At 55.4% G+C, this 16,996-nt stretch overlaps 1 protein-coding gene across 7 annotated transcripts in view; it reads left to right on the top strand.

Annotated features, from left to right (window-relative positions):
• The first annotated feature begins 763 nt into the window (after positions 1-763).
• The window catches only part of LOC131812445 (F-box/WD repeat-containing protein 12-like), a 69,940-nt gene continuing 53,707 nt past the window's right edge, over positions 764-16,996 (top strand). For all 7 annotated transcript variants that reach the window (XM_059142016.1, XM_059142014.1, XM_059142013.1 and 4 more), the window contains exons 1-5: positions 764-999; positions 3,110-3,147; positions 10,707-10,870; positions 11,262-11,380; positions 14,491-14,700. In XM_059142016.1, coding sequence (XP_058997999.1) covers positions 766-999; positions 3,110-3,147; positions 10,707-10,870; positions 11,262-11,380; positions 14,491-14,700 — 765 coding nt within the window. In that variant the 5' untranslated portion in view covers positions 764-765. The remainder of the gene's footprint in view (positions 1,000-3,109; positions 3,148-10,706; positions 10,871-11,261; positions 11,381-14,490; positions 14,701-16,996) is intronic.

Below are 16,996 nucleotides of genomic sequence, written 5' to 3'. Positions count from 1 at the left end.
CAGAGTGAGGCTGGGGATCGCGGCCAGGTGAAGTTCACTGAGGGTTCCGGGGCCGGGATCAGGTGAAGGTCGGGGTTTGGGGTGGGGACATGGCGGATGACAGCAGAGTTGGGGGCGAGGTTGAAGGGGAGCGTCGTGGTCAAGGTAAGGGTGAGTGTCAGGAGCAGGGCGGCCCGGCCGAGGCGAGGGAGAGGACCTCGCCGGAGGCCGGGTTGAGGGTAAAAGTGGAGACGCAGTGCGGGATTCGGCATTTGCCGGCCGGGGCGGTCGTCGCCTCACGGGCCCTGTCGTGAGCGTTAGTGCCGGGTGAAGGTTAGGGCGAGGGTCGAGGGGGCGGCAGAGGTGAGCGGGAGGTTGGGGGGAAGCGGGGCGAGGCGGTTCCGCACTAGGAGGAGCGCTGTCCGGCCGCAACAGGATTGACTCAGACCAGCCGGAGCATTGCGGGCCGAGCCTGCGGGGGCGGGGCCTGCGGGGCGGAAGTGCAGGGGCGGGGCTCGGCCTGCGGGGCGGAAGTGCGGCGGGATGGGCGGGGCGAGCCTGGAACGGAAGCGCGTGCGCCGGGCGGGGCTGTGCGGAGAGTGATGGGAGCGCGGTGCGTGTGGGTTCGGCCGGAAGTGCCGCGGGCTGAGGGCGTTTGGCCTGTGGGCTGAGCGGGGTTTGGTCTCCGTGGCGCAATCGCGGCGGGATAGGCGGGGTTTGGCTGAGCGGCGCGGTGGCGTGGGCGGGGCCCGGCCGGCGGGGCGGAAGCGCGGTGCGAGGGCCGAGATGGGCGGCGTGAAGCGGGGGCGCGGCGGGGCGGGCGCGGTCGGTCAGCTCTGCGCCAGCGCGGGGACGTGCGGCGCGTCGGGCCTGGAGGCGCGGGGGCGTGTGGGCGGTGTGGCGGGGCGAGGGCCCGGGTCGGCGGCCGGCATGGAGCCGCGGCTCGGGCTCCACGAGCTGCTGCACGTCTTCTCCTTCCTGGAGGCCCGGGACCTGCTCTGCGCCGCGCAGGTGGACAAGGTAGCGCGCCCGGCCCGGGGCGGAGGCAGGGCCGGCCTTACGGTGCCGAGCGTTCGCTGGCCGTGCTCGGCCTTGGTTCCCCGAGTAGCAGGCGGCGTCGGCGGCCCCGGTGCCACGGTCGGCGGGGCGCTCGCGACCCCCGGGGCGCAACCTGCGCGCTTTCGGGGAGCAGCCCTGCACGCGCCTGCCCTTGGCCGCGCCCGGAGCTCTGCCCCGTTCGCCCGCAGCGGGCGCGCTGCCGTCGGGCCTCACCGCTGAGGCGGGCTTGGGCGCCGCTTCCCGGCTCCGCCCGACTCTTCGGAAGGCTCGGAATTTCCCTCCTGGGGCTGCCTGGGAAGCCAGGGTTTTCCCGTGAGTGGCACGTGCGCTGCGCTGCGGACGCTGGCACACCTGGAGCTCGGCCGTGCTCGCCCGGGCCTGTTACGTGCGCCCCTGCGCGGCCGCGCCCCTGCGCCCCCGCGCCCCCGCCTGCGCCCCTGCGCCCCTGCCTGCGCCCCTGCCTGCGCCCCGCGGAGCTCTTCCTCAACCCCAGCCTGCTGAGTGCAGAGCGCGCTTATCGCGCCTGCTTTTCCGTTACGCGGATTCGCGACGGCGAGCAGGATGTCTGGTTTGCGTCTTGTCCCCGGCACCCAGTGCGTTTATCGGCATGTAGTGTTCCCTGCGAACACGTGCTGAGGAAGTGAGTTTCGTTAACGCATGAAAATGCGTTTGTTAACCTTGGAAATCAAACTGCCAGTTATTTTACCAGCAAAAATTGTTTATTTGGGAATAGCAGAGAATTGCAGTGATGCTGGATTTTCTCCCTTTGTTACCAGTAAGGAAACAGTGTCACGCAGGTAGTCCCCATTCAGGGCTGGATTGGGTCCCTGGCTGCTTTCCCAGCAGCAGTCTAGGGCTAGTTTAGGTGCAGAGTTTGGAAGGACGGTGACTAAAACCGTTGGATAGCACCAGCTTCTCTGGGACATAGGGTCCTGCTCAGGTAAGATGAGGTCGGTAATCTTTGCTTCACGGTGTCATGAAGGCCAGGGTCTAACAGAGGTGTCCTCAGCGGTGCGGAGTATTTTTCCAGTCATATTACACGTTATATTTCTGTGTTTGGGAAGTAAGGTCTCAGTTGGGGTTTGAACTGGGAGCTAAAGAAAAGGAAAATACGTAAATCTTCTTGCCTGACTTGGCTTGATTTTTGCAAAATATAAATTTGACGTTTCTGCCAAGAATACCGAGGAACTTTGATCTAGCAGATGACCAGGGGCTGTGGAGGTGGGGACCTGGCCTCGGAGGAAGGTGGTTCCCTCTACCATGGATCAGAAAGCTGGTTTCTGGGACGGGGTCTTCAGTGGAGCCAGACCACAGACAACCCCAGAGTGGTTCCTGCCCAAGCTGTGTGGGTTTCAGAATCCAGGCTGGCCGGGGCTGGAGAGGCCGGGGAGTCCCAGGACGTAGCTGTGGGCCTGAGGGAGGGCTGGCAGGGCACTCTGGTCCGTCCCCCTGCCCCCCAGGCCTGCCGCTGAGCCTCTCCCAGATGCTTCTGCAGGGGGCAGTTTCTGGAGCAGGACTGACCGTGTGCCCCACCCCCACTTCCCCAAAATCGGTTCCACCATTTGACATCTCTGGGACATCCTCTAGGCCAGTGCAGCAGCCATTTTGGCGGAAGCCCCTGGTCCTCAATCAGTGTCACCCTGCGTTCCTCCAGAGTTCCCGAGTGGCTTCTCACAGTTTTTGCAAGTAGGACTTTGCGATTTGGGTCTAATCAGATCTCTAGCTCCTTTCCCCAGAACCCTATGCTCCAAGTATGGCAGAATACTCCTTTTTTTCTTACATCAGAATCTTGGCTGGAGTAGTCTTACCTCTCCCTGGAGTGCTTCATTCCCATCGGGGGCTTGATCAGTAGTCGCTTCGGAGCCCCTTGGCTCCGTTGAGTTGGACATTCTCTCCTTTTTCACTCATCAGGTGGTTTTTATTGGGCTCTCCCAAGTATGTCTCCGCAGGGCGAGTCCCTGTGCCTGCGGGCACTGAGTCTGCTGCAGCGCTCTGCCCCTCGCGCAGTGTCGGGCCGGCGGGCTGCCGACTGCCGTTGACTGACGTGCTCCTCTGTGCTTTCTTGTTCTAGGTCTGGAATGAAGTTTCAAGGACCAAGGAACTGTGGAGGTGAGTGAAGGAAAAGCCAGATGTGGTCAGGAGAGTGTCCCACAAACGTGAGGCGGGCACCGGGTAAGGGTTTTGAGCACTGTTTCTTGTTTTGATGAGTTCACAAGAAAGGACAATCCGCAGCACCTGTCGGATTCCTCCCCCTCCCGTTAGGCTGTAATACTCCTTTTTTAAATAGCGTATTGAAATACGAGAGTTTTATTAATCGAATGAGAGAGCGATATACGGCAGGCGTACAAAACCCAGGCAGAAAGATAGAGCAAATGTGCGCAGCTGGCTGGCAAGACCGTCCACAAACTGCTTTAATTTAAACTCATGTGTGGTGTGACAGCAGCAACATCGAGCTGTGTAAGCACATACGATACTAGAATTAAAAAAATAAAAGCAGGGCGCCTGGGTAGCTCAGTCAGTTAAATGCCTGTCTTCGGCTCGCACACGATCCCGGAGTCGCAGAAGGGGTTCGGGCTCCCTGCTCTGTGGGGATTCTGCTTCTCCCTCTGCCTCTGCCAGTCCTCCGCTCACGCTTGCTCGTGTGTGTGTGTGTGCTCACTGTCTCTCTCCAATAAAAGGTTCTTAAAAAAATTAAATTTGAAAATAAAAAATATTTTAATCATTTATTACGTTTTTCTTTCTTATTCATTTTCCCTTTGGAACCCGACTTCTTTCATCCCAAGCAAGGAGTGTCAGTAGTCTGTCTCTTGCTGGTACGAGACCGACGGTAGCCTTGACTGTCAGCTGTATTAGGTTTTAGCCGCCACAGCTGATCACACGTGAAGGGACTGACAAACGGGGAGGGAATGTTTGCTTGATGGGTTTTGTTTCCAGGATGGCTGTGCATTGAGATAATTGAGAGTTCTGGAAGGCCAGACTAGCTGTATTTAGTGTTCAGTGTCCTATAGTATCTGTTGGTTTTCACTCACTCACTATTGTTAATGATACTAGCTAGGAAAATTATACTGATCCCTTTAGTTAGTTTTGAAGAGAACTTTTACTGGCTTTCAGTCACTCCTCAGCATTGTAGCCTTGAACCGTGTTCTCGTAAAAACAGTGGGTTTATGTTTCTGGAGTGAGGACAGCAGCATCTCGGGAGCACCGACCTCTGTGGTCACATGCATGTGTCATTTCTGATGCTGTGTCTCTCAGGGGTAACTAGGCCCCAGAGTTTCTCCAAGCGCATTAGAAATGCTTAGGAACACAGCAAATGAATGTAGTTAACTGGTCATTTGTTTATTTTTTTTTTAAAGATTTTTAAAAAATTTATTTGACAGAGATCACAAGTAGGCAGAGAGGCAGGCAGAGAGAGGGGGGATGCAGGCTCCCCAAGGAGTAGAGAGCCCGACGCGGGGCTCAATCCCAGGACCCTGGGATCATGACCTGAGCCAAAGGCAGAGGCTTTAACCCATTGAGTCACCCAGGCGCCCCGTTCATACGTTTTTAATGCGTACTCTGTAATTTTAATTGAAAATGCTGCTAGTTCCTTTTTTTAATGCCTCATGACCTTTTAAATTCTGCCTTCAACTTGCTGAAGGTTAACTTTTGGTTAGAAGTCAAGTTGCAAGTATTTGCTTTTGTTTAAGGTACATAATTTCTGTTGTGTACAACAGATAGTTACTAATTGCTATCTGTGAAGAGTTTTTGGTTTCACAGTATTTTTGCACTTGATAATGTCGAAATTCAGGGGCGTATCACATACTTAATTCATATTCATACTTTAACCTTTTTGGTGGTCTTCCTTTGTTTTAAAGATTTTATTTATTTATTTATTTGACTCAGAGAAAAAGTACAAGCAGGGCGGACAGCAGGCAGAGAGAGGGGGAGAAGCAGGCTCCCTGCTGAGCAAAAGGAGTCCCATGTGGGGTTTGATCCCAGGACCCTGGGAACGTGACCTGAGCTGGAGGCAGCCCCTGAACCGACTGAGTCACCCAGGCATCCTGTTTGGTTTTTTTATTTTTTTATTTTTTCTGTTTTGTTTGTTAGTTTTAAAGATTTTATTCATTTGTCTGAGAGACAGATAGTGAGCACACAAGCAGGGAGGAGGGAGGCAGAGGGAGAAGCAGGGAGCACGAAGCAGGACTCAGTCCCAGGGCCCCGGGATCCTGACCTGAGCCGAAGGCAGCCAGTTAACTCACTGAGCCACCCAGGCGCCCCTGTTTTTTTAAAAGTCAGCTCCACAGTACGGGGCTTGAACTCATGACCCTGAGATCAAGACCTGAGCTGAGATGAGGAGCTGCTTGACCGACTGAGCTGCCCGGGCGCCCCAGTCTGCCTTTGTTTTTTCAAATCATTTGTTCTTTTCATTTCTTATAAGTATTGGTCATGGGTCCTATTTAAGATTTGTGTAATGGTGTGTAATGGCCTTAAATACATAGAAATAGACTTTACTTCCACAGAGAAACGTGACTTGACTTTTTCTGAAGCCATATTATCTTCTTGGTCTAACTTTCATTTTCGCACATTTTAGATTAAGATAGGGTACAAGAAATTTCCCTTCTTATTTCAACTCAGAACCAACCACGTAAGGAGCGGTGGTGGGAGCTCTCTGACGCTCGGTCTGAACATCGGAAGGTAGAAGAGCGGGCAAAGCCGAGAGCTCGTTTTTAGCTGAAGGGCACGGGTTTATGCAGCTCCGGACAGATTCTGGCAGGTGGGAATTCGGGTTCAGCATAGCCAGACCACTTGACTTTTCCTGAATTTCCTGTGAAAACATACGACTTCTTGGTGTGGCAGCCGCTCCGCGTGGGCTGGTCCTGTGCCAGCCGAGCAGAGTAATCGGGGTCCGTTGGGCGCACAGGCTGCCAGCATGCTACTTTTTTTTTTTTTTAAGTTGAATTTTTAAAAAATTCTATTTATTATTTGAGAGAGAGAGGTTGAGAGAACAAGTAGGGGGAGGGACAGAAGCAGCAGCAGACTCCCTGTGGGGCAGGGAGCCCGACTCGGGGCTTGATCCCAGGACTCGGAGGTCATGACCTGAGCCCCCCGGAGCCCTCGTACGCTCCGTCCAGGCCCGGCGTTCCAGGACGCACAGGAGAGCCTTCTCCCGGCGCGGGCACTGCTCTCTCTCAGCGTGTGAGGGGGCCTGACGTGGAGGTGCTCCGTGGACGGAGAAGCTCTGACGACTGCGTGTTGTCCTCACCAAGGCCGTGGGCCACGCGTTTCCCACCTGAGCTCGTTTGTGTTCGCGGTGAGGGAGGAGCGCCGGGCCGAGCCGCCCCGTGCAGCGCCAGAAGCCTCTGCCCGAGCAGCCGTCGTGCCGTCTCCCGACCAGAAGTCCACTCTCTGTGCTCAGGTCCCGTGTCGCAGGTTGTGCCTTCTGAAATGACACGTTTCTCCCGTGAACGTCCATTTTGCTTCTCTTCCTGACCACTGGCCGAGAGTGCCCTGTGGTAAGAGCCACGTCTCCCTCACTGTGGTGCCCACAGACTCGACGCAGAGTTCTCAGTTCTCTACAGTGCTGTGCGCTAGCGTTCTTACGCTCAAAAGCCTGGTGACAAAGCTGCTCTCCTAGAATGGCCAGCAGTCGCCTGGAAGCGCAGGTGCAGGCTCTGGAACACGGTGGATTTGGAAAATTTTCTCCTCTGAAAGCAGTGAGTAAAGACACAAATTGTCAAAATCGACTTTTTCAGAACTCTGGAAATTAACAAGAGACATGTAGTAGTCAAGGAAGTGTTCATTCAAGAAAAAATATTTGAATCTTAGAACAGCAAGTTTTCTTGCCCTGTTCCCATGAATGTCTCCAGTTCTGCGTTAGTCTTGAACGTCATCAGCTCACGATCCTGTGAAACCAGGAGCCTGGCAGTCACTGGAGGGGAAAGAGTGGGATTGGACTCTCATTGCCAGAGAATTGTGGTTATTTGGCCTGCTGGTATTTCTTGGAAGACCCCAGGGGCCTACTGTTTTTATTCGGTCTGACTTGGAGTTCACTCATTGTGAAAGCCTCTCCTTTGGGACCTTTGTCAAAACAGTAACTGACACCTGATTAACTTTGTGACTGTCAGAGATGATGGACAGCAGTCGAGCAAATAGGCTAACCAAAAAGCTTAAAAGAAGAAGCTGAGAATGTGATGTCTTCAGGGGCCTGGGCTTTGAAAAACTCTGACACTTGCCTGGGAATCGAAAAGCCCAGCCACATGCAACGGGCGTGTGCACAGTTTCAGGGGAGACCTAGGAAGGCTCTAAATTCACTTGTTTGGCTGACCTGGAGGTTCTACGCGAGTAGGAGGTGAAGGCTTGGGTACAGCTCTCAGCTGCTGTACTGAGTGCTGAATGCGCACCCCAACATGCACAGGGGCCCTTTGAGGATGAGCAGCAGACTTCGTAGTTCCAGGCATTTTGGAAATCCGTGGCCAGTCGCTGGTGAGCTCTAATTTAAGCAGAGACTTCAGTGGCCATGTGTGACAAAAAAACGCAGGCTTTTCAGAATTTGTTCATAAATGTCACTAAATAAACAATAACAGCACATAGCTGAAACAGCAGGCCTGGGTGGGGGGGTTCAGATTTCTAGAATTCGACATTATTTAAAATGTTCAGTTTTCAACAGAAGTTATGAGTCATGCAAAGAAATAAGAAAAGTGTAGCTTACATGCAGGAAATAAACAACAGAAACTTTGAGAAAGAATTTAAATCAGCTATTTCCATTATGTTCAAACAACTAGAAGCGACCATGTGCAAAGAACTAAAGGGAAGTAGGACAGAGTCTCATCCGATAGAGAATATCTATAAAGAGTAATTCTGAAAATAACTACGTAGAAATTGTAGAGCAGACAGTGATACTCTGCACACTCAGGGTTTAACCACAGAAGATGGAATCAGTGAATTTAAAGATCGGTCGAGAGGCGCCTGGGTGGCTCAGTGGGTTAAGCCTCTGCCTTTGGCTCAGGTCATGATCTCAGGGTCCTGGGATCGAGCCCCAAATCCGGCTCTCTGCTTAGTGGGGAGCCTGCTTCCTCCTCTGTCTCTCCCTGCCTCTCTGCCTGCTTATGATCTCTGTGTCAAATAAATTTTTAAAAGTCTTTAAAAAAAAAAATAAAATAAAGACGGGTCGGTGGATATTATCCGGTGTGAAGAATAGAAGGAATATGAAGACGGAAGAAACCAGCTGCGTGCGAGACCCGTGGGACACCATGAGGCGCGCCGTCACTGCGCAGCAGGAGTCCCTGGATGAGAGGGAAAAAGGGGGAGGAATAAAATATTTAAAGAAATAAGGTCTGGAAACTTCCCAAATTTGATTAAGGACGTTAATTTACACGTGCAAAAGCTCAGTGACCTGCCCCTGGGATAAACTCAAAGAGTTGCGCATCACCAGTGTCGTCCTAGTGCGGCAGCGCGGCGGTCTCCCAGAGTCTGTCCGCGTCAGGACACGCAGGGGAACCCGGCTGGCTCCGTGGGTAGAGCTCGCAGCTCTTGATCTGAGAATCATGAGTTCAGTGAAGCCCCACCTTGGGCGTAGAGATTACTTTAAAAAAATAAGATACTTAAAGACACATTGTAATCAAACTTGAAAGCTGAATTAGAGAATCTTGAAAGCAGCAAGAGCAAAGCAACTCCTGTGCGACCCATGAGATTTAGCTGTTGGCGTCTCATGACAACACGGGACCCAGAAGGTAGCGGGATGACACTGAACGTGTTGAAAGAAAAGATCTTTACTTAAAGTTGAATGTCTCGAAAAATAAAGGAGAAAATGAAGACCGTTTAAGATTAGCGAAAGCTGAGAGAGTTTATTGCTATACACTTGCCCTACAAGAGATCTTGAAGGGAGTCTTTCAGGTTGAAAAGAGAGGACATTAGGCAGTAAGTTGACTCCACATTAGAAAAAAGAACACTAGTGAAGTAAGTCTGTAGGTGTCTGTAAGAGGCAGTATAAATGTGCTTATTTTTAAGTCTCTTTTTCTTTGTGGTTTAAATTACAGCCGTATAAAACAATAATGTGGGGATCTCTGTTGAGGCATATATCGTGTGTAAAATGTAATTTGTAGACGTAGCAGCGCAGCTGGAGGGGGCAGGAGATGGTGCTACCTGGGAGCAGGGTGTTTGAGTACTGTGGAAATTAAGTTGATGGTAAGCAAAACTAGATTACCCTCCATGACAACCTTAAGAACTCAAAAAATAAGGTAGAAGAAATGACAAGGGAAATAAAATAGTGCATTAGAAAATATTCAACACAAAAGAAGGTGGAAACAGAAGACTAGAGGAGAAAATGTATAAAACTTAGAAATAAGTAGCAAGATGGCATGTAAATCATGCCTTGCCACAAATTATGTGAAACGTATGAAGTGTCCACTCCAGTAAAAAGGCAGAGGTGATCAGAGCGGATAAACAGTTTCCGACTTTACGCGGTCTATAAGAGACAAACTTTTTAGGTTCAAAGACTTAGATATGTTGAAAGTTAAAGGATGGAAACAGATGTACGTACAGACAGTAACCAAAGGAAAGTTGTAACAGCCATGCTGGTATCAAACAGACTGTAAGACAGGAAGCATTGTAGAGACGAAGAAGGCTGCTTTAATGGTCAGTCCATCCCCGAAGATCTGCAAATTACAGGTGCACACGTACCTGAGCAGAGCAGCAGCATGTGTGAAGGGCTGCCAGAGCTAAGCGGAGAAATGGACAGTTCAGCAGTAAGAGTTGGAGACTTCAAGAAATACTTTTATTTATTTATTTATTTTTAAAGATTTTATTTATTTATTTGACAGAGATCACAAGTAGGCAGAGAGGCAGGCAGAGAGAGAGGAGGAAGCAGGCTCCCTGCTGAGCAGAGAGCCCGATGCAGGACTCGATCCCAGGACCCTGAGATCATGACCTGAGCCAAAGGCAGAGGCTTTAACCCACAGAGCCACCCAGGCAACTCGAAGTACTTTTTAAAAAAGATTTTATTTACTTGAGAGAGATAGGGAGAGAGAGCACAAGCAGGAAGAGTGAGTGGCAGGCAGAGGCAGAGGGAGAAGCAGGCTCCCTGCTGAGCAGGGAACCCGATGTGGGGCTCGATCCCAGGACCCTGAGGTCATGACCTGAGTCAAAGGCAAGAGCTTAGGGACACCTGGGGGCTCAGTTGGTTAAGCGGCTGCCTTCAGCTCAGGCCATGATCCCAGCGTCCCACATCGGGCTCTCTGCTCAGCAAGGAGCTTGCTTCTCCCTCTGCCTCTGCCTGTGCTCGCTCTCTCCGAAAAATAAATAAAATCTTTTAAAAAACATGAAGGCAGGGGCTTAACCCACTGAGCACCCCCAGGTGCCCCCCCATGACCAAAGCTGCATGCCCTTGGCCTTCGATCAGTTAAAGCCCCTGTTTTGTACAAGGGGTTGTCAGAGGACCTGCTTCATGGAGGTGTCGAGGAAACTGGCCGAATACCCGAGAGGCACCGCCGCGGGGCGGTGGTGAGCACTGCTCGGTGTCCCCCGGTCGCCATTCCCGTTCCACGGTGGAGGCAGCTGAGGCCTCCGTGGGCAGAGTGCATTGTACGAGCCACAGGTGGTGAAGCCGGAACCAGAGCTGGTCCTGCGGGCAGCGTCGCACCTTCCTCTAACACCTGGCCTGTCTTGCCTGGGATCGTGGGTCTGTTTTCCAGGCAGCTGTGTCTGAGGCGCTGGTCCTCATGCAAAGCCTCCCAGATGACCTTGGGCACGCAGACGTGGAAACAGTACTATCTCTGCCGGGCCGAGCTGGAGTTCCGAATGGAATGTGGGCGGCCGGAGAAGGACTTCATCTGCAAAGCCATTGCTGGGCACGAAGGTATGGCTGTGAGCTTTCCTGCTGCTCACCTGCCTGGGTCGAGCGCCCTGGGATGTGGTGTTCAGCCACAGACGGAAGAGGCTGCTTGATGAGCACTTGCCCTGCTGGGTTCGGGATTTGGCTTAGTCACTTGGTGCTCGAAGTCCCCCCGTGAAGAAGGGATCATTCCATTTGTTTCAGAGAGAAACAGAAAGCAGGAGGGTAGGGAGTTGTGGCTGTGTGGCTGGTGAGAGGGGCAGTCCTGGGTGTGAGGCCTGTGGCCACTGCTGTCCCTGAAGGAGTGCCGTGTGTGTGAGAGAGAGAGGGAGATGGAGTGTCCCGCCTGTGCTTCCCCAGTCCGCACCCCAGACATAACGTGTGTGCATTCAGGGCGAGTCTCTGTTCTCTCTAGGAGGCATAGACGAGCTGGCCTACGTCTCAAACAGCGGGTGCCGGTTTGATGGGCAGGAGAAGTCGGTGGTGTGCACCGTGTCCTCGGACAGCACTGTGCGTGCCTGGGATGTGCAGGAGGTGAGCTGGGTGGGGGGGCAGGGCGCAGCTCACGGGATCTTAGTGAGGTCCTTCCCTTCACTAGCCGGTCAACCCCCGTGGGCAGCTTCTAGATGGCGGGATCCCCGTGGTACAGATGAGAAGTGTTGGCTGCGCTTGGAACTCTGGTCCGCTTGCAGAAGGAGCCTGGCCTGCCCTTGACTCTGTGTGGCCTGCCTCGGGGAGGAGGGCACGAGCGGCAGGGGTGAGGTGGCTGCCCCTGTGCCCGGTCCCCCTGCATCCACGGTGGAGCCAGTGTCCAGGCCTGGCCATTTTGCCCCAACAGTTGCCCGTTGTAGTTAACCCCTGTGTACCATTAAGTGCTGAGACTGGCGTGTCACACTTGGTTGTCACCGTAAAAGCTTTTGAGTCCTTTTTCTCACGGATTCTCTGAGCAGCAGAGCAGAGCGTGCGTTATCATCCTGATTTTATAGACGATCATCTGAGACGGAGGGAAGTGTCTCCGAGTCTTGAACCATGTGGTTCCCTGTAAATCCAAGGCTTCTGCATGCATAGAACCCAACTGCCTATACAGGACTTTTTCCCGGGAAGCTACAGATTTTACCTCCTGTTTTTGAAAGCGCTGGACCGGCCAGGCACCGCGGGGTCCTTGCTGCGTGCGGTGGGAGGCCTGCTCGTGTCGCCGTCGGCCACGTCTGCTGCGAGTGCCCAGTTCGTGCCCAGACGGCGGGGCGGGGGGTTCCCCCAGATTTCCCCGGTCCCTTTGGGCACCCTGGCTCTCAGCACGCCGACGGAGACCTGGGCCTGCCTTGTTGGTTGCGAGGAAAGCGGCTGCCAGGGCTGCACCCTTGCACCCCCGAGCCAGCCTTGGGGGCCCTGCTCCGCCCACAGGTCACTTCAGAGTCTGGGAGACAGAGAGTGTGTGTTGGCTGCCTGCTTTGCAGAAACTTCTTCCGTTCCCAGGAGCCTGCTCTTAGCCCCGTGCTTGCTTTTGTTTAAAGGAAACAAAATCATTTGCGTCATTCCTCTCTACTCCGTGGCCCAGTTCTCAGTTCGTGCTGGTAGTTTTCTCTTCTCGTGCTTGCTTTTCCTTCTCCGAGGCTGAGTTTGAGGTCATTTCACGGGGCGGCGCTGTGGTTGCCGGGGCAGGAGGCTGCCCGCCTTCCCGCAGCCTCTCTGAAGCACCTGCCCGGGCGGCGGACACCTGGTCACCCGGTCACCCGGTCATCCGGGGTCGGGGGAGGGCTTGGCAGAAGAAGGCCCGGCGGGCGGGAGGCCCTGGCGTTGCCCGGATGCTCCGGTCTCCACCTGAACGGGGAGAGCGTCGGGTACAGGCTCGTCAGATGTTGTCGCTCCAGAGCCCTGTGGTCCCGCTGCAGCCCCAGGTCTGCGGGCACGACGCAGGAGCAGACAGCGGACAGGAGAGTGGCCGGTGTTCTGGCAGAGCTGGCGATGCCCGCTGACATATGAGGCGCACGGTCATCGTTTTCTTCTTTAACGAAGACAGGAGCACGACCCGTGGGCTGGGTTTGGCTGAGCTCTGCTGCCGTGTCCTCCGTCTGGCCAGCACGAGCCTCTCTCAGAGCCCAGACCGTCGGCGTACGTCCCGCCTGGTCGCACAGCCCTCGCACTCCTCACGCGCAAACCTGTAGAGAACAAGCCCCGTTCTTCCTCCCACGTCTCCACTGAGCCGTCGTCCTGTCCCCAAACGAGTAGCCGTAGGGTCTGCAGTCGTGTAGTCGTGTAAGTGCTTCTCACACCGAGCTGTGAGGCAAACTGACATGCGGCTTTCCCTACAGTTAGTAAGTATTTCTTTCTTTTTAAAGATTTACGTATTCATTTTAGAGAGCGCACGCAAGCGGGAGCAGCAGAGTGAGGGGGTCTCAGGCAGACTCCCCGTTGAGCGTGGGGGTCTGTCATGGGGCTCGATCCCACGGCCCGTGAGATCCCACCGGAACTGAAACCAGGAGCAGACACAACCGGCTGCACCACTCAGCGCCTCAGTAAATCCTCCTTTTCAAAAATGCTCTTAGTTTCCACATAGCATGGTCCATAAGACCATGCTTTTGACTGGTCATGTTGGAGTCTGGTCTGGCTTTCTGTGCCGCTGCTCATCCGCTGTCCCCAGAGGATTCCAGGTGTGAGTTAGTCTGTTTCGGGCGTCAGAGTCCTGGTGCCGCCGGCAGCCCCCTTCGGCCCTGCGGCAGGCGCACTGCCCGGCAGTCGCTGGTCGGCGTGTTTCTGCGCTCGGACCCCGACCCCCGCTTCCACCCCGACCCCGGGAGGGAGTCTCACGCCTCTTTCACGAACGCTGGTGAACGTGCTGTGCTCCCTGAGGCTCCTTGCTGTCCCCGTGTCACGTGGTTGCTCGAGCAACAGAAATCAGCTGAGAAAGGAACTCAGAGAGGAATCCCGAGTGTTGTAGTTGGAGAAAAGAGATAAAGATCATGGTAAAATGAACATGTGATAGAAAAAGCATCATAATGACCCAGAATGGGGGTGGAAGCCCCGGGGGCAGCTGTGGGAGGCCAGGAACAGAGCGTCGCGGATGGTTCCCTGGTGTCCTGCCTTCAGGTGCCCGGGACAAGGGCACCGGCTCTCTCCCACGCGTTCCAGTTCTTACAGTCCTGGGAAGGACCATGGCCTTGCCTGCCTCGGGCCTTGGCCGGGGCCCCTCGCAGGAAGAGGAGTATTTTACGCTGACGACACAGGCCTGCTGTGTGACCCGTTCTCACCCGCGAGCCGGAGTCAGCTAATCCGTAGAGCGGGGCTGCCGGGGGCCGGGGGAGACGGTCCGCGTGCAAGTCCTCTAGGTCAACCGAGTGGCCAGGCCCCAGCTGCCGGCCCAGCCCGGCTTAGCAGAGCTGGGGGTGACCACTGTGTGCGCCAGCCCCCATCCCCTGTCCTGGTGGTGCCACTCGGCACGCGGGGATTTCCATACACCCCCAGTTCAGCCACTGCTGTGCCCCGAAGCACCACGTCCGCGTCGGGCTTGCACCGCGCTGTGGCTCCTGTGGGCGTGGGGACCGAGCTGTCCGCCTGTGCGTCCCCGGGTGCCCCGGGCGAGGTTCCTGCCTTTGTGAAACGAATGGCCCCCGTGTACGTTATTTTTCCCTGTTGTCGTTGCCCAGGGCGCAGAGATCTGGTCAAGCCCCGTGCAGCCTGCCGCTCTGGTGAGTTTGGTGACCTTCCCCCGGCTGCAGCTGGTTGTCACCGTGGACAAGCTGGGCCTGGCCAAGGTGTGGAAGGCGGAGAACGGCCGGGAGTCGGCCTCCTTCTGCCTGCCTGCGCGCTCGGCCGCCTTGCAGGCCTGTGACCGTCCGGAGCGCCCCTTCCTGCTGGTGAGTCTCTGGCTCTTGGGAGCCTCCGCAGGTCCTCGCTGTCTCCCAGGGTCATGGACAGTCTGGGGCCGTGACCGCTGTGGCGGGTGGCTCCTGGAGCCGGGCGCTCGATACGGCAGAACAAGCCATCGTTCTGCTGCTTGGTCCGCCGTCCTCTCCAGCTAAGCCGCCCGCAGCAGCCTGTCTCCCCAGCCCTGTCTCTGCCTCTCCCGAGCCGTCGCCGAGACCCAGCCGTGGGCTGCCTGTGGGCTCTGCGCGCCCCTGCTCCCCGTCCCCCGTCCCCGCGGGCGGGCTCTCTTCTCTCTGCAGTCCTCTCGTCTGCGTTCTGACCTTCCTTCTCCCTTAGTCCCCGCTAAGGCCCAACTCAGGAGAAACTGAGGCATGTTTGACGAACGTGAGCACTTCCCCAGGACGCCAGAAGCCCGTGTTACCAGAATGTCCATTTAGAAGGGACTCCTGGGCTTTGGGAGGGTTTGGCCGGGAGAAACCAGGAGAGCGGGCAGTGGCTGTGAGCTGGAGGCGGTGTCCCCACCTCCCGGAAGGAGGCCCTGGGAAGGCCGGGCAGGCTGGCCTCCCGTCCCGGGGCTCAAGAGGAGCAGATGTCCGGGAGCAGCTTCATATGTGCGCAGAACTGGCTGGAAGGACCAAGCTTAGCACAAAATAAGTAACATTTGATGAACGAGATTTCGCATAAACCGTTTGGTATCTGTCGAAGAAGATTTGAGAGTGAGGGTAACTGGGATCCCCAGACCCACCCGAGAGTCTGTTGTGTAGACCAAGAGCCTGCCGGGGTTGCCTATGGGAGTGGCGGGCCGCGGGGCTGCCGGTTACTTGTCTGCCGGGACAGCCGGTCAGGGCGGGATGCGGACATCCACCGGGTGATGTCAGGGGAGCCAGGACGAGCGTCTAGACCGGGGTTCAGGAGATCCGGTGGCAGTCAGAACGGAGCTGCCAGTAGTGGGGTGGCCTGGCCCCAGAGATGGTTACCCTACAGCAGCTGAGAGGCCGGAGCCCTCTGATGGCCCAGGGACCCGGGGAACAAGGGGCCATGAGGGCGGAGCATCGGGTTCCTACAGGCGGGGCCGTGCCCCCCGTCTGTGGCCCGGCGCCCTGGCTGCCTGGGAGGACTAAGGGAGGCTCTTCCCTGGGGAGGGATGACGTCACCCGAGGCCGCCTGTTATTTCTGTTTTGAAATGCGGTTTTCAGCACACATATGGTGCTGACTAGTTACGTGAGAGCTGAGAGCGTACGAACTCGAGCGGCGGGTGAGCTACAGACGCTGGGGTCCTCACCCGCCAGCACCCTGTGCTTGCTGTGTTTGGGGAGGTGGGTTTCAGCAGATCTCAAAGCCCTGAGCACTGACATCACAGATTCAGAGAGGAACCAAGTAGAGATTCCAGAAAAGGAACACTGAGTACGGAGGTGTTTGTACTCCGTGGCTGGGTTTCACAGCAGGACGGACAGTGGAATCACCCCGGGATCGGGGCAGACAGGAGCTTGTGGGCCTCAGGCAGCGCCCCATTTCTTAACTTGGGTGGCAGCGGGAATATTTGCTTTGTAATGATGCATCGAGTTGTGTTTGGTTTCGTGCGCTTTTCTGTATCAGTTGTTTTTTGCATCAGTGAAAAAGTTAAAAGGTTACTTGGAATGAAATGCAGATACTGAGTGAGGTAAATGGAAAAAGGGTAGGAGATGTAGACCAGTCCTTCTCCGACTTGAATGGCGTGTGAACCACTGGGGATGTTCTTTGCTTATTTTTATTTTTTGAAGATTTTATTTATTTATTTCATAGAGATCACAAGCAGGCAGAGAGGCAGGCACAGAGAGTGGGAAGCAGGCTCCCCACTGAGCAGAGAGCCCGATGCGGGGCTCGATCCCAGGACCCTGAGATCACGACCTGAGCCGAAACCCAGTCAGACCCTAAACCCACTGAGCCACTCAGGCGCCCTCTGGGGTCTGACGTTTTAAAAGCGTCTTGGGAGTAGCGGTGCGGCCAGTTTGCGCAGGACGCGTGAGTAGCAGGACCGCGAAGGATGCCTGGAAGGTTGCAGTGGTGTCAGGAGCAGCGGAGGGAGCGCCGGTCCCAGGCGGCATCGGCCGGGGTGGTGGAGGCAGTTCTCGCACACAGACTGCGGACGTGAGCCGCGGAATCCGGAAGCCCCAAGTGGGAGAGAAGAAACGAAGTCTGCCGGCGGGGCTGTCACAGGGCTCCGAGCCCCCCGAGGCCCCCGAGGAGCGAGGAAGCCCACCGGGAGCCGCCAGGGCACGTGCGCTCCCTGCGGTCCGGCCCCTGCCG

This window comes from Mustela lutreola, chromosome 12 (assembly GCF_030435805.1).
Source record: "Mustela lutreola isolate mMusLut2 chromosome 12, mMusLut2.pri, whole genome shotgun sequence".
NCBI lineage: Eukaryota > Metazoa > Chordata > Mammalia > Carnivora > Mustelidae > Mustela > Mustela lutreola.
The sequence above is the reverse complement of the archived record's forward strand: the minus strand, read 5'-3'. Positions and strand labels throughout refer to the sequence as shown.